We start from the raw sequence: 21,878 nt of genomic DNA, 5'->3' as shown, positions 1-21,878 counted from the left end.
TTATTAAAAACAACAACATAAATAATAAAAAAAAAAATCAAATCAAATGTATATATAAAAATAAATAAAAAATGTACAATATAAAATATCTATAGAACTTCGGTAAAGTTTATGTGGTCACACTTTCTTTTTAATCTCAACTGAAAGCTTTTTAACTTGCACTGTCAGCTTATTGTATTTTTGGGAAGATTGCTCAAAGGGAGATAAATCTGAAAAAAAGGACCTTTTTTAGGCAAACAATCTGTCAAACCTGAACATCACTACCTTTTAAAAGCATGACATAACACTGTAGAATTATACATAACATTTGACATATCACTTTCATTCAACGACCAAACTTTTATCTAAATTTAAGGAAAAGAAAAAAAAGATAATGTACCTAAATTGTAAATAAGACTGTCATTTGAATGAAAAAAAAAGAAACTCGGGCAAAATTGAAACAAAAGGTAGATTTACATGGTGACCCTTGGAAGAGTGTTAGCAGAATAAGACCAGAAGTTCCAAAAGGGTTAATGTTTTCAGCTTCATTGACCACACCCACCATGTGAATCTATATCAATCCAAGTAATGTCAGGTCCTCATAGTGGGAGCCGGCATAGTGACAATAAAACAAGGCACACTGATGAGCATGAAGAATCAAACTCCAACTTTATTTACACAAGGAAATGGAATATTATAAGACTCTTTCATGCCCAGGGGTGTAGGATAGGGCAATTCCACCCTGAGGGATTTTCAAATTTGTTAAAACCCGGGGCTATGCCGATGGTTTTTGCCTAATTTTAAATTCCTGAGGGTGCAAATTCCCTATCTTACAACTTTGGGCATGAAAGAGTATTTTTCTCTCATTCCAAATCACCAGAATAAGCTCAGAAACCATGAAACTGCGTTTGGACTGGCCACCATTTTGGAAATATCAATTTTTTCCCTGACCTTTTAAGACGAAAACGATTAGCCAGCCAGATTAAGCATATCCCATATTTGTCTTAAAAGGTTTAAATTTCATCACGTCACCTTTTTTCGTCACTGCGGCATCGGAGAGTTCCATTGTTGAGCCATTGTGACGTCACTTCACGTGAAATAGGGTGTAAGATAGAAATTTCCTACACCCTTTTCTCTTACCCGGGACAGCTCTATCTTACATGCATGGAAATGAGAGCATAATGTTCCTTTGTCATTTAAAATAGTTTGCAAACAAGGATCAAGTAATACTTCCTGCCAACAAAACCACATACTTTATAAATATTTTTAGGGGTAAATGTTGCCGACACAAGTGGTATAACCGTCTGACCAAGAAGCCACCAAACAGTTAACTGTGGTGTATACAGGCATGTGCAGAAGTAAAAAGCACATTAATAAACTTAATTTTCATATAACTTTTTTGTAAGTATATAAACAAGTATGCATTGTAAGATATAGTGTATACAATGTATACGATGTATATATATACAAGCATAAATTGGTAATAATGAGCTTTAACAGTAAAATATACTTAACGTTATACAATATAATGAAATCAATGTCCTTTATTTCACAGGGACCCGAGTATTTATTACAGCTATATTTGGATCTAAGGTGTTCAGAGTATTTTTTTTACATATTTTAGGGTTCAGATCAACTTTCGGTAACCCCTCCCCCTATCCCAATGATGATATATATGATCTTCACCCCTAAAATGTGTAAAATTACTCAGGTCCCTGTGTTTTATTGGTTACCTGAATATCAAAAGTATTTCTTGGTCCAAGCAAACAATACACTAGGTATAGGTAACACAGCAGCATTAAACTTAAAACACACTGACACCCATCCATTTGACTTAGCATATACAGTACCTTTGATAAGACAGGGGGCCAATATTCTGTTAAAACATGCATGGTCAAGTAGAATATGGACTTATTCCCGAAGGGGAGGATACATGTATGTGTACTCACCTGACCTTCGAGTTTGAGTCCAAAATCATCAATGAAAAAAAAATAAAAAATAAAAATATCAAAAGAAGAAATATCAAAGGCATTTTTATATAAAGTGCACTCCTGTATACCAAGGAATTTTCAATGCTGTTTAATCTTCACATTTTTTGCCCTCCATGATGCAGGCGAATTCATTATTACAGCAAATACATTAAATGTGAAAGGGCGAAATTAACACTGGTCAAAAATTGATTTCATGGATGAAAGTCGAAAGATTGACTGGGTGAAATTTCCGGGTATACTTGAGTATGTATTTTCCTTGTGTGGCCTAGAGTTGTACAGTGGGCTCTGTGTAATACATAGTTCTGGATTGATTTAGAGAGCCTGCTTTAAAATCATTGCTGAATGTATTAAAATGAGAACTAAGAATACATTATGAAGTCTATATTTTGTTCAAATATGCATAGACAAAGATCCATATTGGATAGAGTCCATTTAATACAGAGTCCACTGTATTTCAAAGGTATAAGAAAGATGGTCACGAAATGGCCTTTTTCATTTGTAACATATGTAAGAAGAAGGTTAGGCTTATAACTCAGCGTGGAGTTTTGACTGAATATAAACAGTGCTTTATACATGCACATGTATAATTTTTATTTTTGTATTTTCGATGGCATATATATACATAATGTGATTAAAACTTTGGTCAGATGTCATTGGTCACTTGAGTTGATGACCACTGCCTTCATTATGACAGACAATCAACAGAAAAAAACAAAACCAGATGATGTTAACAGACTGTGGTCCCTAAGCCATAAAACCTGAGGCAAAGGTGGGGGCTTAGATACAGCCCAGGAATGTTGGTGTAAGAAAAATGGTGTTAAAATATTCTTCATTCTTTCCATGCTGTAGATTCTAAACAAGATTTTAAAAACTCCCTCCCCTTTTGTTTAACGTCATAATTATAAATATCATTATACTATTATTTTGAAAGACTTCCTTCCCCATAGTAATACCAAAGACTTCCCCATTGTTTTGTAACACTGCACAAAAGTTTAAAGATTTTCTTTCCCATTGCCTTGTATACTGGAGAAAATTTTAAAGATTCCCATTCCCACTTGTTCAGTATATTGGAAACAATTTTAAAGGCTTCCTTTCTCACGGTTTAGTAAATTGGACCAAATTTTACAGACTTCCTTTCCCCCTGTTTAGTATATTGGACAAAATTCTATTGCCTTCCTTCCCCATGACTGACAAAACTGATGATGATGGTAATGAAGATATACATATTGCGTACCCGTGACCAGATTAAAACTTTTAGTAACACTGGTGATGCCATTTGGCGGGAACAAAACCAGTTCTCCGACCATACAACATCAATGAAACTATGTGTTTTAGTAATTCTCGGCATTCATACTAAAAGACCATCAGATACGCAAACAAGTTTGTTTATGCATTTGTATACAAATTTGTGAACCACAGGATCCAGACAAATGATGATAGTTATATACACAATACATAGTGTAATTTGTCAACAAATTGGTCACATTCTGTCAACTAGCTGTTCCAATTATTTGAGTTTACTAAGGTTTCATAATACTAAGGTCTTATTTGGTAGATTTGATAAGATATGACAGCATTATGACATATATGACAGGTTGTCAGAATACTCAGGGGTCATAATGGACATGTTTCACTTCATCATTCTTAATATTATTAGCAAAACAAATTGGCTATAATTTACCCCCTGAGATGTGAAGCAGTTGGCGTATCATTTAGATAACACAATATATGTGGTCACTGATCAAATGACACAGAACTTATGTACTGTATACCAGACATTTTTTGCTCTGGTTTAATTTTCACTTTTTTTTCGCCCTCTGTGATAAAGGCATGTTTATCATTACAGCAAATATATGTTTAGGGCGAAATTAATTAACACTGTGTGAAAATTGATTTCATGGGCGAGGACGAAAGTTTCCCTCAGTGAACATTTCTCCATATGGTGGATATGCAGTACTTCTACAAGAGGCCCATAGGGCCTGTATCACTCACCTGGATATCTAAGCAATCATGGCAAAATATTCGACAAATGAGATCCAAGGGAATATGCCAGACCCCAATGCCAATCCTTGTAGCATCTGTATTAGATTTTTCAAGCCCAGCAATTTTATGTATGGTTATGGGGTGGGGATCTCAACTGTTTCCAAGCTGTGACTCAGAAACTAGGTCCCTAGGGTTGTGGCCAGACACCAGGATCAATTCTAATATCATGACTGCATTTGTCTCTTTTAGCCCAGCATTTGTATATATAGTTTTGGGGTGGGGATCTCAACTGTTTCAAAGTTATGACCCAGGCGTTAAGTCTGCAAGGGTGGGGCAGACCCTGGGGTCAATTCTAATATCATGACTGCATTCGTCTCTTTATGTCCAACAATTGTATATATAGTTTTGGGGTGGGGATCTTAACCGTTTCGAAGTTATGACCAAGGGGTTAATTAAGTCTCCAAGGGTGGGGCAGTCCCCAAGGCCATCCTGGAAGCATATGTGCATTCACCTCTTTATACTCGGCAATTGTATATATGGTTATAGGGTGGGGATCTCAACTGTTCCCAACCTGTGACTAAGAAACTAGGTCCCAAGGGGTTCAGTCAGACCCCAGGGTCTATTCTAATATCATGACTGCATTCGTCTCTTTATGCCCAGCATTTGTATATATAGTTTTGGGGTGGGGATCTCAACCGTTTCAAAGTTATGACCCAGGCGTTAAGACTGCAAGGGTGGGGCCAGACCCTAGAGCCATCCTGGAAGCAAATGTTCATTCTTCTTTTTATAATCAGGTAATAAACTTTTTTGGGCCCCACCCCTTAGCCCAGGGGGTCAGCCCAACCATTTGTACAATTTTGAATCCCTGCCTCCCAAGAATGCTGCTTCTGACCAAATATGATTGATATCCATCTCTTCGTTCCAGAGAAGAAGTCGCTTAAAGCAATATAGCCAAATTGCCCCCTTTTTGCCCCGCCCCTCAGCCGCCTGGGGGGTCAGCCCCACCATTTGTAAAATTTTGAATCCCCACTACCTAGGGACGCTTCCAGTCAAATTTAGTTAAATTCCAATCAGTGGTTAAGAAGAAGATGTCGTTTAAAGAAATTGTTTACGGACGGACGTCGGACAGACGGACGCCACGGTATGGCATAAGCTCACCTTGGTCCTTCGGACCCGGTGAGATAATAACTGTTTATTTTTTGTGTACATATCAATCATATACCTGGTACCAATTATTTTTCTTCAGATAAAATATGTTTTTGAGTTAATGCCCAAAAGCACATTTATGAAGTTGAGTACAAAAAGTATATATATATATATGTGTGTGTGTGTGAAAATTGACAGAGAACTAACATCATCGTTACGCTTCACTTCTCAGTAGTAAATATTAGCACATTTCTACAAGTAAAAGAACTAGGAGCATTATGGGTCATTTTCGGCCTCATAAAAATTTCAACTTGAATTTATTAACAAATTTCTATAATAAACATCCTATTGATTAATTGAGGCTATCTTTCTTGGTGCAGGTGTTTTTCAATGAACATGCATATATGCCCGTATATGCCCTACATTGCTATGCACAAATAGCCAAAATATGGTATTTTTGGACAGGTTAGTTAGCATGCAGAAATGAAAGCCTCCGCATGTGACAAACAAATATTGCTTTCTATTAATGAACACAGGTATGACAATGTTTAAGCTTGTCAAATATTTATTTGTTTGTTGCATGCAGAGGCTCTTTAAAATTGAAGAGGGTTTGATTAATTTAATTTCTTCAAAATTGCCAATTTTCAACGTAAATAGCACACAATGGACGATATTCACGCATATTACTATGAAAAATGCGGGTTTATACATCGTACCACCATTTGTGTTGCCATATCCTCTTAACCAATTGTCGGATGAATTTGAAATTTCATATTTGCATAACTCATTTATTCCAGATTAGGAAGATAACTAATTCTAAATCCATGATATGGCCAGAAATGACCGTTAATACCCCTAGTCTTTTATTACACTGTCCATATACTGTAGGGGGCTTTCCTTTATGTGGTTTAACTAACCATAAATATCAGGATTAATTAAAATGAATAGTACAATCTTTGTCAGATATCTTTGGTGGGATGGTATTTATACAGGTAACAGAAAATGTTAATGAAGCAGATGAATGACAATTTCTTCACTTCAACAAAAACAAAAGTGTCCAACTTGTTTGTCAGTCTCTCCACAATTATGAAATCCAGTTCAACCATTCTCCCCATGAAAAGGTAGGCTGACTACTTTCATCATTTATACACAATAGTGTGTCATGCTACATTGTTTGAAACAAAATATATGTATCTTCAAGAACTAAGTGAATAATTTCATCTTGGAATCTAAAACCTCCGTTGTCAATCCATCTTCTTCAAGATCTTCAATATCAAGAGACTGAAAAAAACCCAAAACACTTTAAGCTGTATAACTTAAAACACTCCCAGAGATAAGTAGTTATGAGTAATACAAATTTAAAATAAAAATTAAATTGAGTTTTTTTACCCTAAGCATGCTTCAGACCACATTTCGTTTAAATCCCTACATTTGTACTTTTGTACGGAAGGGGAAAGATTTTTCTCTATTTCCCCTATTGGTCCCAGCTCCTCTGCCCCTTGGGGTGGGGGCACATCTTTCATTTATGGATATTGTATTCCCTTTGCCCAAAGATGCTTCTAGAACAAATTTGGTCAAGAAGAAGAAGATGTTTGAAGATTAACCTATTTTCCCCCTATTTGGCCCTGCCCCTCTGCCCCCAGGGGGGCCATACCCTCAAATTATATAAAACTGAGAACCCTTTGGCCAATGATGCTTTAGACCAAATTTGGTCAAAGTTCTCTGAGCCGTTAAGGACTAGTAGCGTTTTAAAGGAAAAAGTTGAAGGATGATGGACACTGCGCCACGGCATAAAAAAAGTTAAAACTTTTTTGGAGATTTAAAGCTGCATACTTTTTCATGTGATTTTTTTTTTACTTTTTGATCGTTTGACATGACTTAAGCAAGTTACAAGAAAGATGGTTTGAACACAGAATCTCTGCTTGAGCAATTGTACTATGATATGTGTCTGAGGCTGACTGACTGACTGACTGATTGATGCAGAATACAACAGGGAAAAAACGTGATTTTGGAACTTATTGTCTTTAGATGTTGAAAAAGAGAAATCATTCCAAGTTCAATTTTAATCAAAATGTCTTGATTTATTTACAGAACAACATTATGCTACTATCAACAATGATTAGCCTAGTTTTTAAAGGAAACATACCTTCGTCACCCCAAGTTCTTCCTGTAATTTTCCCTTAGTACCAGCATATCTCATCCGTTGTTCTATGTTGCATCCTAAAATCACAATATTCCAAAACTAAAATTAAACTAGAAAATGTCTGCAAGACATAAATGACCCTGCTGCCATGTGAAATTAGTTTCAGTGTTATATAAAAAGTTACAACCACTTTGATATTGATACATTGAAACATGCACACACACAAGGTACTACACTTAAAGTTGATAGTTGATTTTAATATTCATATGTTTTTTCTGTATGTTATTACAACTCCATAACATATTGAATGAAGTTGCTAAGTGTTTAAATTGAATCAGTTGATGATTTTCTATAAATAGCAACAGTGACCTTGGCCTTGACCTTGGAACCCTGAAACACAAGGATGTCAGAGGTATACCCATATTTGACCTTTGTATAAAGATTGACCAAAATCCGTAAAAGAATGAAGTTGCTAAGTGTTTAAATTGAATCAGTTGATGATTTTCTATATATAGCAACAGTGACCTTGGCCTTGACCTTGGATCCCTGAAACAAAACGATGTCTGAAGTAAACTCATACTTGACCTTTGTATAAAGTTTGACCAAAATCTGTCAAAGAATGAAGTTGCTAAGTGTTTACATTGAATCGGGACGGGTGTTTACATTAAATCGGGACGGGTGTTTACATTGAATCGGGACGGGACGTACATGGGCAACACTATATACCCCATTTTATGGCGGGCATGCAAATATAAACCCTGTTACAACATTCAAAGGTGCCTGAATTGATAGGCCCCTCCCCCTAAAAAGAATTACCTTTTTTCCCCCTCTATTGGGCCTCTGAGCCCAACCAATTGAGCTAAATGTACCTGGTCACTGGGTATTAACTAAGTCCACTTCAACTAATTCTCTCTGTTATGGACTCGCCCGAGCCCAAAACCTTTAAAAAACTATGAAACTCTCTAGGTTACAGTATCAAGGCTTGATAAAGAAAAATAATTATGTCTGGGAGAAAAGCTGACAAAGAACAAGTACTAATTGTAATGGGGGGCCATTACAGAAGTCCCCCAAACTGCCCCCATAGTCGCAAAGATACATCAGAAAAGGATCACAATGGCATAAAACTACTTCATACTAAATTTGATTGAAATAGAACAATATCTGAATTTCGACCAATCTGAAGCCTCCATGTTGTTGATATGGCAATGAAACCTATATGCAGTCGAATTTGCAATCCCCTAATACCCCTATATACCAATTTTCATAAAAATCAAACAATATATAAATTTTGACCAATCAGAAGCCTCCGTGCGGTAGGTATGAGGTTGGTATGGCAACCTAACCTATGCGCTTGAATTCACAGTCCCCTAATAATCGTATATACCAATTTTTTATCAAAATCGAACAATATCTACCCCATAGTCGCAAAGATGCATCAGAAAATGATCGCAATGACTTTATATATACACCTACATATTTGAATGAAATTGAACAATTTCTAAATTGTGACCAATTAGAAGTCTCTGTGTGGTTGCTATGGTAACGAAGGTATGCGATTGAATTTGCAGTCCTTTAATACCCCTATATATTGATTGTCATCAAAATCGAACACTATCTAAATTTCAACCAATCAGAAGTCTCCGTGTGGTTGATATATGGCAACATAACCTATGCGATCGAAATCGCATTTAAACAAAATCGGACAATAATGGAGTTTGACCAATCAGTAACCAGTATATAGCAGCCATTTTGTCTAATTAGAAAACGGATGTCATGGTTGAGTTCGCGGTAACATCATACACATACAGACCAAATTTAGAATGCATTGGAAAATATCTATAAAACATGTGAAATAGGATAGGTGACATTGGCTATCTTTAGCGAACACATTTAAAATTTTAAAGTCCCAAAAATTTCTAAAATTCATGGCAGCAATTTTGTTGACAAAAGGAAACGGAACAATAACAACAAGTCACTCGACTTCGTTCGGGGTGACTTAATAATAATAATAATAATAAGTAAGAAACAGAACAATAATAAGAAGTCACCCGACTGCGTTCGGAGTGACTTAATAAACGGAGTAAAAACAATAAGTCCCCAAACTTCGTTTGGGGGACTTAATAATGATTAGGAGACACCTCTGTGTGTGTAGCAGACAAAGAAGAATGGATAGGACATGACCATCACTACTTATCTCTGGGAGTGTAGAAGACAAAGAAGAATGGATAGGACATGATCATCACTACTTATCTCTGGGAGAGTAGAAGACAAAGAAGAATGGATAGGACACGACCATCACTACTTGTCTCTGGGAGTGTAGAAGACAAAGAAGAATGGATAGGACACGATCATTACTACTTATCTCTGGGAGTGTAGAAGACAAAGAAGAATGGATAGGACACGACCATCACTACTTACCTCTGGGAGAGTAGAAGACAAAGAAGAAAGGATAGGACATGACCATCACTACTTAACTCTGGGAGAGTAGAAGACAAAGAAGAATAGATAGGACACGACCATCACTACTTATCTCTCGGAGAGTAGAAGACAAAGAGGAATGGATAGGACACAACCATCACTACTTACCTCTGGGAGAGTAGAAGACAAAGAAGAAGGGATAGGACATGATCATCACTACTTACCTCTGGGAGAGTAGAAGACAAAGAAGAAGGGATAGGACACGACCATCACTACTTACCTCTGGGAGAGTAGAAGACAAAGAAGAAGGGATAGGACATGATCATCACTACTTACCTCTGGGAGAGTAGAAGACAAAGAAGAAAGGATACGACATGACCATCACTACTTACCTCTGGGAGTGTAGAAGACAAAGAAGAATGGATAAGACACGACCATCACTACTTATCTCTGGGAGTGCAGAAGACAAAGAAGAATGGATAGGACATGATCATCACTACTTACCTCTGGGAGAGTAGAAGACAAAGAAGAATGGATAGGAGAGACGGCCGTCATCATGTGCATATTTATAGCTGATTATAATGTAGCGTGGCTGATGTTCACAGATTTCCTCCTGAATTTCCTCAAGACTACAGTCCTGAAAGAGAAAAGCAAGTCCGTCATTGCGCATACATCTGGACATAATTCAGAGAACGTCTGAAACAAACACCTTTCACCTGCTGTCTAATTGGATTTTCCTCCACATCCTTTAGATGAGATGTTCCCAATTTAATTCAAAGCTGCCGTGACATCTTTCGGTCACGCAATAGTTGACCATAGTGGGGTATGGCCATAGTTGACTGTAGTAGACCGTAGGTAACCTTAGTTTAACGCATTAAATGTAGCTAGACGTGGTTCAACGTAGTTATAAACGTAGTTTAAACTTCAAGAAACCCATGATTTGGCTGTGGTTAGCCCAACATTTTTGTTCAAAATATCTCTACTGTGAGTTTGGATGCCAAGACCCTACTTTGATCGTAGTGTGAATGTAGTTGACCCTAGTTGACTGCAGTTTTTACTGTAGTTGACCATAGTAACAGGTCAAGCAGGGTCAAATAGGGACAACTAATAGGGTTGGACTACATTAGAAGTACGTTCACAGTACAGTTAAGTACGGTTAAGTACTGTTAACAAGGGTCAACTAGGGTGCTGATTGACTCACTATGTTGAATTACATCTTACTACGTCTAATTATAAGGTCACCTAGGGTCTACTACAGTTAACTACGGTCATCCCCCATTACATTCAACTACATGTACGTGTGTGACCGTAAGATATGACCGTGGCTTAAAGAAACAACTGGTTTATTCCAGCCGAACTGGAATTTTGAATTCAATGGAATACACTATACAACACTTCTCACCACAACATGTACCATGTTTAGAACCAAAGACTAATTATACAAACTACGAATCTCTCTTCACCACAATATAACTGTAGGCCTTTTGTACCAAGTAGTGAAGAACCACAGACATGATGTCAAAATTATTTGTTCCCTTCTCAAAACAATAATTAAATACTTATTGTGCCACAAAGTTAAGATTTGGTAACAAATCATATTAATCGATGGAGTATAATAATTTTACCTACACATTATATTTATTATATTTTCCTTCTCATCGAAATAATTAAAGGCCAATGTACCAAGAAGGTAATAACATGAAGCACAGAACCACAGGTACATCACATATATTTAATGTGCCAAACAAATTGCATGGTCATTAACTCATTTACCCCTGAAGACACATTTGAACTCTTCCAAGTCAAAGGTTGGAATAGTTCATTATGAAATTTCAGGGATGAATGAGTTAATTAATTACTTTAGTTATGTAACCTGTTCAGAACTAAAGATTTATCAAACAAAAATTATATCCTCACCATAATTAACTAGAACACTGACAGGTCAGGAAGGGCCCCGTCTTGTGGCAATATATCCCCCATAATCATCAAGAATTCCCACAAACATTGTTTCAAAGTGTCATAATGAAATATTCACCAGCAAAAAAAACCTAAATTTTACCTTGACCTTTGACCGAGTGACCTTGACCTTAAATCAGTTGACTCTTTGTTAAATTCCGACCAACTTTGCTTCATAAAGTCATAACAAAATGTTCATCAGGGAAAAGATACAAAATTTGACTGTGACCTTTGACACAGTGACCTTGACCTTTGGTCAATTGACTCCTTGTTTAATTCTGATCAACTTTGCTTCATCATGTCATAACAAAATGTTCATCAGTGAAAAGATGCAAAATTTGACCTTGACATTTGAACCTAATGACCTTGACCTTTGACCTTGACTTTTTACCTCAATGTGTATTTTTTTGAACTGGACATTTTGACCAAGTTTCATGTACATCAGTCAATAAATACCAAAGTTATCAGCCAGGAACGAAATTTGTGGACGGACAGACAGACAGACAGATAAGACTACTATTACAGATTACTATAGGGCACCCGTATCTCCGATACGGGCCCTAATAATTATACTCAATTCAAGATTCTGATTCAACATATTAGAAACTACAGACATCAATAAGTTGTTTTTACCTCTAATTCTGTTTCCATTTCTACTTCATCGGTTTCAGCGTTAATCTTCACTGCAGTAGTTAAGAAGGATACATTATTAGAAACATTTATGATCAGAACACACAAACAATACGCATTTTATTTTGCCTGCCAGTCTAGAGATTCAGTAATCCTGATGCAGGATGAATGAAGCTTGATTTCGTAACAAGGCTGGAGTGTAAATATTGATCACATGATTTAAGTTCATCTTGCTGACAAATGACTATATCTGTAATTTCTGAAACGAATTTGCATTTTACCAATGTACCCTCTTTACATATTACAATTAAAGTTTAAATTTACTTACTGTATGAATTAATGTAAAAAAAAAAAAGAAGAAAAAAATAGAGATTTATACAGCATTAAATTTTACGATAAAATTTCTGAACTTTTAACATTTACTTGTCAGAACATTTCCTACAAATAATTATGAAAAATCTAATTTTAAAGAAGAAAAACTTACATATTCTTGCCGCTATTGTTTTTTCCTTTCTGAATCGAAATTTTTTGATCTGGCTTTTGAGACCATCTGGTATAGCGGAAAAGTTGGCAGCAGCAGCCTGCAAAACAAAAGGTAAATTGAATTAACGATAAATGGTAAATATTATGAGACTCTTTCATGCATCCTGAGGGTGGACTTTCTGTATCCTATACCCTTGGGCATGCAAGAGTAATTTTCTTTCATTCCAACCACCAGAATAAGCTCAGAAACCATGAAAATACGTTTGGACTGGCCATCATTTTGAAAATATCAATTTTCCCCCTGAGCTTTTTAGATGAAGACAAATAAGCCAGCCAGATTTAGCATATCCTATATTTGGAAACAGCGCGTATAGCTAGTGTTTGCACAGAAAAATTAATCACATCTTTCTAATGTTTACGGTAAATATATCGTAAAAGGTTTTAATTTCATCATGTCACCTTTTCCGAATTGCGGCAATGGAGAGTTCAAAATTTGTGATGTCACATCATTGTTGAGCCTTTGTGACGTGAAGTCACATGAAATGGGGTGTAAGATAGAAATTTCCTACACTTTTTTCCTACCCTGGAAAGCTCTATCTTACACACAGGGAAATTAAAGAATATAAGACAAGGTCGGGTATAGACAGTTTAATGGTTTATAGAGGCTTTTATAATGGACAAGGCCTGGTATAGACAGTTTAATGGTTTATAGAGGCTTCCATAATGGACAGTGTACTGTATAGACAGTTCAATGGTTTATAGAGGCTTCCATAATGGACAAGGTCTGGTATAGACAGTTTAATGGTTTATAGATGTTTCCAAAATGAACAAGGTCTGGTATAGACAGTTTAATGGTTTATAGAGGCTTTTATAATGGACAAGGTCTGGTATAGACAGTTTAATGGTTTATAGATGTTTCCATAATGGACAAGGTCTGGTATTGACAGTTTAATGGTGTATAGAGGCTTCCATAATGGACAAGGTCTGGTATAGACAGTTAAATGGTTTATAGATGTTTCCAAAATGGACAAGGTCTGGTATAGAGAGTTTAATGGTTTATAGAGGCTTTTATAATGGACAAGGTCTGGTAAAGACAGTTAATGGTTTATAGATGTTTCCAAAATGGACAAGGTTTGGTATAGATAGTTTAATGGTTTGTAGAGGCTTCAATAATGGACAAGGTCTGGTAAAGACAGTTAATGGTTTATAGATGTTTCCAAAATGGACAAGGTTTGGTATAGATTGTTTAATGGTTTGTAGAGGCTTCAATAATGGACATAGTTTAATGGTTTGTAGAGGCTTCAATAATGGACAAGGTCTGGTATAGACAGTTTGATGGTTTATATGGACTTCCATAATGGACAAGGTCTGGTATAGATAGTTTAACGGTTTGTAGAGGCTTCAATAATGGACAAGGTCTGGTATAGACAGTTTCATGGTTTATAGAGGCTTCAATAATGGACAAGGTCTGGTATAGATAATTTAACGGTTTGTAGAGGCTTCCATAATGGACAAGGTCTGGTAAAGACAGTTAATGGTTTATAGATATTTCCAAAATGGACAAAGTCTGGTATAGATAGTTTAATGGTTTGTAGAGGCTTCCATAATGAACAAGGTCTGATATAGACAGTTTTATGGTTTATAGAGGCTTCCATAATGGACAAGGTCTGATATAGACAGTTTAATGGTTTGTAGAGGCTTCCATAACGAACAAGGTCTGATATAGACAGTTTTATGGTTTATAGAGGCTTCAATAATGGACAAGGTCTGATATAGACAGTTTAATGGTTTATAGAGTCTTCCTTACTGAACAAGGTCTGATATAGACAGTTTAATGGTTTGTAGAGGCTTCCATAATGGACAAGGTCTGATATAGACGGTTTAATGGTTTATAGAGGCTTCCATACTGAACAAGGTCTGATATAGACAGTTTAATGGTTTGTAGAGGCTTCCATAACGAACAAGGTCTGATATAGACAGTTTTATGGTTTATAGAGGCTTCCATAATGGACATGTCTGGTATAGACAGTTTAATGGTGTATAGAGGCTTCCATAATGGACAGTGTACAGTATAGACAGTTTAATGGTTTATAGAGGCTTTTATAATGGACAAGGTCTGGTATAGACAGTTTCATGGTTTATAGAGGCTTCAATAATGGACAAGGTCTGGTATAGACAGTTTAGTGTTTTGTAAAGGCTTCCATAATGGACAAGGTCTGGTATAGACAGTTTGATGGTTTATATAGACTTCCATAATGGACAAGGTCTGGTCTAGATAGTTTAACGGTTTGTAGAGGCTTCAATAATTGACAAGGTCTGGTATAGACAGTTTAATGGTCTGTAGAGGCTTCCATAATGGTCAAGGTCTGGTATAGACAGTTTGATGGTTTATAGAGGCTTCCATAATGGACATGTCTGGTATAGACAGTTTAATGGTGTATAGAGGCTTCCATAATGGACAGTGTACAGTATAGACAGTTTAATGGTTTATAGAGGCTTTTATAATGGACAAGGTCTGGTATAGACAGTTTAGTGTTTTGTAAAGGCTTCCATAATGGACAAGGTCTGGTATAGACAGTTTGATTGTTTCTATAGGCTTCAATAATGGACAAGGTCTGGTATAGATAATTTAACGGTTTGTAGAGGCTTCCATAATGGTCAAGGTCTGGTATAGACAGTTTGATGGTTTATAGAGGCTTCCATAATGGACAAGGTCTGGTATAGACTGTTTGATTGTTTCTATAGGCTTCAATAATGGACAAGGTCTGGTATAGACAGTTTAATGGTTTATAGATGCTTCCATAATGGACAAGGGCTGGTATAGACAGTTTAGTGTTTTGTAAAGGCTTCCATAATGGACAAGACCTGGTATAGACAGTTTAATTGTTTATAGAGGCTTCCATACTGAACAAGGTCTTATATAGACAGTTTAATGGCCTGTAGATGCATCCATAATGGACAGTGTACAGTATAGACAGTTTAATGGTTTATAGAGGCTTCCATACAAAGTATATATATGTACAGGTATTTTATAGATAGTAAAAAAGACCTAGGTTAATATATTGTGTCACTGAAGAAGATGGACTCAAATACTGACAAATTAGGTCTTGAATTATAGCTATATTTAAACACTGATTAGATAGATTTGAAGAAGACAGACTTAAACATTGAAAAGATATTCATCTCATGTATAATAACTCACAAAACTTGTAGCGCCCTCGTCTGCACTATAATGTTCCTGTAATGTCAAAGGACATCTTGGTGACATTTAAAGGACAAAACATCCCAGTATGATTGATGTAGATTCAATCATAAATGGCTCTTCTTTAAGATACATTTAGCCTTACTATCTACCTAATTAGGTAATGTCCCTTCCCTCACAAATGTATACATGGATATGTAGCCTTACCATTGTCTACAAATTATGAAATAATCCTACTACTTCTCTCATATACACAAACATCAAATTATGTGGCTTTGTTTAGGTTACATATTATCAAATTTCTCTTCATTCAGATGAATATATGATTAAACCTTTCTATATTCTACGTATATATTGTTTTCCTTAGAAGTAAGATACATATACTTTTTTCCCACTTGAAATATTCTTATTCATTATGTTACACATATGCAACACTGTTGTGCGTAACAAATAACATGATGGCAGTTTTTCATATTTTACACTCTGTACATCAAGCTGCCAATACTTATCAAGATCTTGTCCTGTTGCAGGGATAATCCTGGAAGGGGCCATGGGGCCATAGACCCCTCATAACTGAAATTGACCCCCTCCATCTTCCAATTTTCTTTTAAATTTACATAGAATGTCCCCTCTTAATTTTGATATTCACAAAAAATAAAATGGTAAAAATGGCCCACTGCTCTCCAATTCCAGGATTTTCCCTGAAGTTGCTATATAGGTAACATATATATGTACAAATAATGTACTAGTTGTTTTTATATCAACTTTAAATATGTGTATGTCTAGAAAGTGTATATCAAATTCAATATGACATTATTACATTTAAATGGTTATCTACTTTATATACAATGTTAAGGTATTTTGAATTCACCTTTATACACAATTATAATTTTCAAAGATATGCGATATCAAACAATATATTTTGTAATTTTTATTCATTTTTTTTTTTTTTTAAATAATTAAAGGTGAATCCTATGTACTGTTACTGTATATTTTATCAATATAAGAAACTGCATTCCAAGGCACAAACATATGTTATTAACTGGGTCTATATACATACACCGACAAAAGTATTGCAAAAGACTGTAAAGGGATGTTTTCTGATACTTACATGTACATAATATATCCTTACTTTAATGTATATATACGTGAAAAATGTGAGCTATCATCAATTAATAATATTTTTCATAATAATATTTTATTGATACACATTTTCTTCTGTGATTCAAAACGGAAAAGGAGAAGCTGCAGCCACAAAATGCTGATTCCCTGAAGACTTATTATATCAGTACAATATTTTGTTTATGCTAAATTTGTACTCAGATGCAACATAATACATAATACATGTTATATATTCTGATATCTTCTTACATTTTTTTAAAAGATGTACAGATATACAGAAACAAGAGGCCCATGGGCCTTAACGGTCACCTGATATATTTATACAGAGAGTTGATTTTTGTTTTTAACATGAACAGAAATATTATTCAAAGTGACAAAAAACAATAAAACCACCTTATTCAATATCTAGCATGCAGATTAAGACTGAAAAGTATTTTAAACTAGCACCTCTGATTCTAAACAAGGAAAATGAAGAAATTTTGTTTTAGCACACAGACTCCATTGGGCCCCACCCTACAGCCCTTGGAAGTAGGGATGGCTCAAAATTTACAGAGTATCAAACTGTGAACTTAGGGTTATAATTCCAATCAAGTTATCAACATGTAATATTCAAAGTATCATTTGCCATTATAAACCAGGGGGGAAACGCGAGACCCCAGGGTCATGAAATTCACAATTTTGGTAAAGCACCTTAAGACCCTTCCATCTATGAAGAGTATTTGATTCTACCATATCTGGGTCTTGAGAAGAAGATTTTTGAAATTTCAGTCAATTCAACCCTTTTTAGCCCCACCCATCAGCCCCGGGGGGTCAGTCAGGGCTGATATGTGCATACCATCAAACTGCTATCCAATACTGATAATGCTAACCCAAATTGAATTACTTCCAATGGCAATTAAACAAATGTTGGTCCAAAATGTGATTTCCCTATATAAACTATAGTAAAGTTTACCCCCTCCCCAGGGGGAAACGTGAGACCCCAGGGTCAAGAAATTCACAATTTTAGTAAAGCACCTTAAGACCCTTCTATCTATGAAGAGTATTTGATTCTACCATATCTGGATCTTGAGAAGAAGATTTTTGAAATTTTAGTCAATTTTACCCTTTTTGGCCCCGCCCCTCAGGCCCCTGGGGGCTGGGGACCATATAATTCACAATTTTAGTTGACCTTTGGCCATGGAAGGTTTCTACAAAATTTCATTGAAATTAGTTCAGGGGTTTTGGAGAGGAAGTCGAAAATGTAAATTGTTTACGGACGCACGACGGCCACCGTACTCCGCCGGACAAAAGGCGATCGCAATAGGTCAGTTGAGACTTTGTCTCAGGTGACCTAAAAAGGTAAGCTTACAAGTTAATTATATAAGTCCAATCTTTGGAAATCAAAAGATAGTAGAACTTCAACCTTTATACACAATACAAATACTTGCATTAGAAAAGAAAGACTTAATCAAATAAATACATTATAAAACTCAGTATCTGTCATAATGGACACCACATCTTGAGAAGATGTGGACACCCTACCTAGCTGTGTTTGTTCCTGCAATGTCAAAATTCCTGCCACATACTATCTTTATACTAACCTGTGTAACAGGAAGGAAGTAGTGAGAAAGCTGTGTGCGTTTGATAGAGATGGAACCATTGACCCTCAACTCTCTAGTCGGATGCACAGTTATAGGTGTCAACCTCTAAAACCTCCAATGAGGGAGATCCCCCTCATTCCACATTTCCAATGAGGGAGAAAGTGTGTGAAACGTAACTTAAACTGCTTTGCTCAATTTATCGTTCCCTTAAGTTTTATTGTATCAAAATAACTCTAAAAGACATTCATTTAATTTTCGAAGGAGATTGGTAAATTTTGGACAAAATGAGGGAGTCTCTCTCCTAATGAGGGAGGTTTGACAGATATGTGCTCTAGTCCCGAGATAAAGATATCTCTCTCTAGCCAAACTAGTACAGTAACTTTATGTACTACACATCCTTTACATATCTTGTGAGATAACAAGTTGTAATGACAAGTATTTTTTTCACTGTGACCCTTAGTATATACTAATTTATTGATCAAACAAACTGAATTTACTTTGTTCCTGATACAATGTTTTATAATCAGACTGTAAATTCCCTCAACTTTCTGAGAGTTTCTTGCATAAGCAATGAACAGATTTTTGCTTTAAAAGATATCTATTGTTTTTCATATACAATTTTTGGTAGAATTGATCAGTTTTTGTTTTTGATGTTTTCCACAAGTCTTAGACATTGGATGGATGAAAAGTCAAAATATTGTAAAACTAAAACATTTAAACCAAATATTGTTTATATCATACTTGCAAACTTTTTGAAATTTTTCATGTGGGAGATTATGTGCTATGAATTATACACCTAAGGGGAAAAGTAGCACTTCTAAATGGCATCTTTGGAGCTGTTCTCAACAGATCTTAGAAATTAAGAATAGTTCAGCAAATTCACTTGTTGAAAATACTCAATTTTAAGGTCCAAATTTGCGCGTCTTCCTCCAAAATAGGGCGAGTTATATTAAAAATATATGTATTTATAAGCAATTTTCAATAAAGCTTTTATATAGGGAAGTGATCGTACATGTGATGTGCATTCAACCATTATATAAAATGTTTCTCACACATTTGTACCAGCAGTCTTAAGGCATGCCTCAGTTCCCAACAAACTTGACAGCTAGATTACATGTAGATGTATTATTCTGTTTGGGTTCCACAACCGATTCAGTCCATTTTGGTGATTCGTAATACTCATGTAGGTTGAGTTCTACTAGATTTAATTATCTATTGTTAATCCATCAAGGGCCTTCGACTCTTTTGCGATAATCAGGTTGGGCACAACGGCTCATATGGGTAATGATCCTGTAACTGTTACCCATTTGAGTAACAATTTTATTACATTGTACTGAAATTGGGAATAAAGTGAAATGGAAACACGTAAAGTTCTTTTAAATATTATGAACAAAAAAGGGTGTCAATCTTTCAACACAATCCAATAAAAGATACATTGAGATGCAATTGTGTGCAAAAATATGATAATTCAGTTGTCTAAATCTTTGAGAAAATGACAAATTGTATCACCTCCATCACTTATAGTGTGTTGTAGAGTACATGTATCTATACATAGCACACAGAAAAAGTCATGCTCACTGTCACATTTACACTGGATGATCCCATTGACTACACACTGAAGTCAATGGAGAACGAAGTCAGTGATGTGGTTTGTCATTTTCAAAAAAGTTAGACATCAGAATTGATAACTTTTTGTGTACAAATGTATTTCGTTGCGTTATTCATTGGATTTAGTTGAAAGAATAACGCCCTTTTTGCTCCAAGTTTTTAAAAGAGCTTTGTGTGTTTTTATTTCACTTTATTCCCCATCTCAGTAATAAAATTGTTACTCAAATGGGTAATTGTTACCCAAATGCAGGATTATTATATGAGCCGTTGTGCAAAACCTGATAATGGAGCTCGAGCCAAGCATTTGATTTGGTGGTTGACAGGTCCAGTACATTCTGCCGATTGAGCTACATATAATAGATGTATATAGCTATAAAGACCTATATAGGTAAATTCCCCTATACATTATAGCTGTATTGAGCTTTATTTTCTCAGATTTCAACTCTCATTAAATGAAAGCAAAGCAACATAAAACAATAAGGTTATGGTAATGTTGACTACAAAAAGCATACAGTTAAATGTTTATTTTCATTTTTCATAAATGTAAAATTTCCGATTTTTTTACATCATTATTTTTTTTTAAAGAATACTTATATTTGATGTCTTTCGTTATCAACCTTATGATACAATCTTATTTTAAAAGCGACTTTGTTTCGTTTTCCTTACAAAAGAAAATCACATGAAAATAGCTCAAAAGACCTATTACAGCTATATAGCTCAATCGGCAGATATACTGGACCTGGTTGAGGAATATTAATACTACTGAAGTATTTATAAAACATTTTACACCATTCTATGACACGTTACATGACATTTTGTGATGACAATGGGCCTAAGAGTGTTGGTATTCAGAGTAACCACGGAATCAGATAAGACTCATTGGAGTGACTGATGACAATACTATGATGATGGTGAAGCAGATTTTTCAACGCCCCTCCCCTAACAACCGGTCACAGTCTAAAACCTTATGTTTTCTGGTATTTGTGCCGGAAACCTATTATTTTGTAACATGACCTGTCTGCGATTTTCAAAACACATCAGCATTTTTCAAACATTCCTTAATTGTCCATAAAACACACTTGATAAACTTACCATGGCTTTAACCTAAAGTTGACAAGAGACCGGAAATAGGAAGTGAAATTGTGATTTGTACATATTACAAAATAGAAAAAATCGTTTTATACGAACAATATTTGGTCAATCATATGTTGTGTTTTGAATTTCAGTAAAAACAAGAATTTTTGGTGTATCACTTTTAAACATTATTATTGTTTAGTATAAAAAAAAATATTTCATAATTTTAACAGAAAAAAATAATTGCTTTCGTTTCGGATAAATCTAGGATAGTAAAACCCACGTGGATATTGTTGTCGTGTGCTGTGACTATACAGTAGGGCCTAAGTATCAGACGATGTATTCGTGCATGCGTATTTTATGACATTAAGGAAAGATAGAAAAGGTTTTGGTCACGTAATTATCACTTAACGAAACGATTGTGTAAGACTGTATCTTAATCGACAAACCAATAACATAATATTATTAATATAAAAGAAATCATCACAGCCTGACACAGGTGTCTACTGTCTGTTGTCTACAGTACATGTATATACCTTATTCACTGTATTAACTACGTATAT

General features: G+C 35.4%; 2 protein-coding genes across 2 annotated transcripts in view; one reads left to right on the top strand and one right to left on the bottom strand.

Annotated features, from left to right (window-relative positions):
• Positions 1 to 5,086: 5,086 nt before the first annotated feature.
• Positions 5,087 to 21,387, bottom strand: LOC110450484 (glia maturation factor beta-like). The gene is made up of 6 exons (XM_021498036.1): positions 21,334 to 21,387; positions 12,731 to 12,827; positions 12,250 to 12,299; positions 10,165 to 10,297; positions 7,246 to 7,319; positions 5,087 to 6,380 (listed from the first exon to the last, which is right to left on the bottom strand). Exons 1-6 carry the CDS (start codon positions 21,334 to 21,336, stop codon positions 6,303 to 6,305), a joined length of 435 nt encoding a protein of 144 aa, XP_021353711.1. The 5' UTR covers positions 21,337 to 21,387; the 3' UTR covers positions 5,087 to 6,302.
• Positions 21,388 to 21,610: 223 nt separating this feature from the next.
• The window catches only part of LOC110450440 (probable methyltransferase TARBP1), a 32,113-nt gene continuing 31,845 nt past the window's right edge, over positions 21,611 to 21,878 (top strand). Inside the window, exon 1 of the mRNA XM_021497974.1 lies at positions 21,611 to 21,711. Coding sequence (XP_021353649.1) covers positions 21,676 to 21,711 — 36 coding nt within the window. The 5' untranslated portion in view covers positions 21,611 to 21,675. The remainder of the gene's footprint in view (positions 21,712 to 21,878) is intronic.

Source organism: Mizuhopecten yessoensis, unplaced genomic scaffold, assembly GCF_002113885.1.
Source record: "Mizuhopecten yessoensis strain PY_sf001 unplaced genomic scaffold, ASM211388v2 scaffold5229, whole genome shotgun sequence".
In the NCBI taxonomy this organism is placed as follows: Eukaryota; Metazoa; Mollusca; class Bivalvia; order Pectinida; family Pectinidae; genus Mizuhopecten; species Mizuhopecten yessoensis.
The sequence above is the reverse complement of the archived record's forward strand: the minus strand, read 5'-3'. Positions and strand labels throughout refer to the sequence as shown.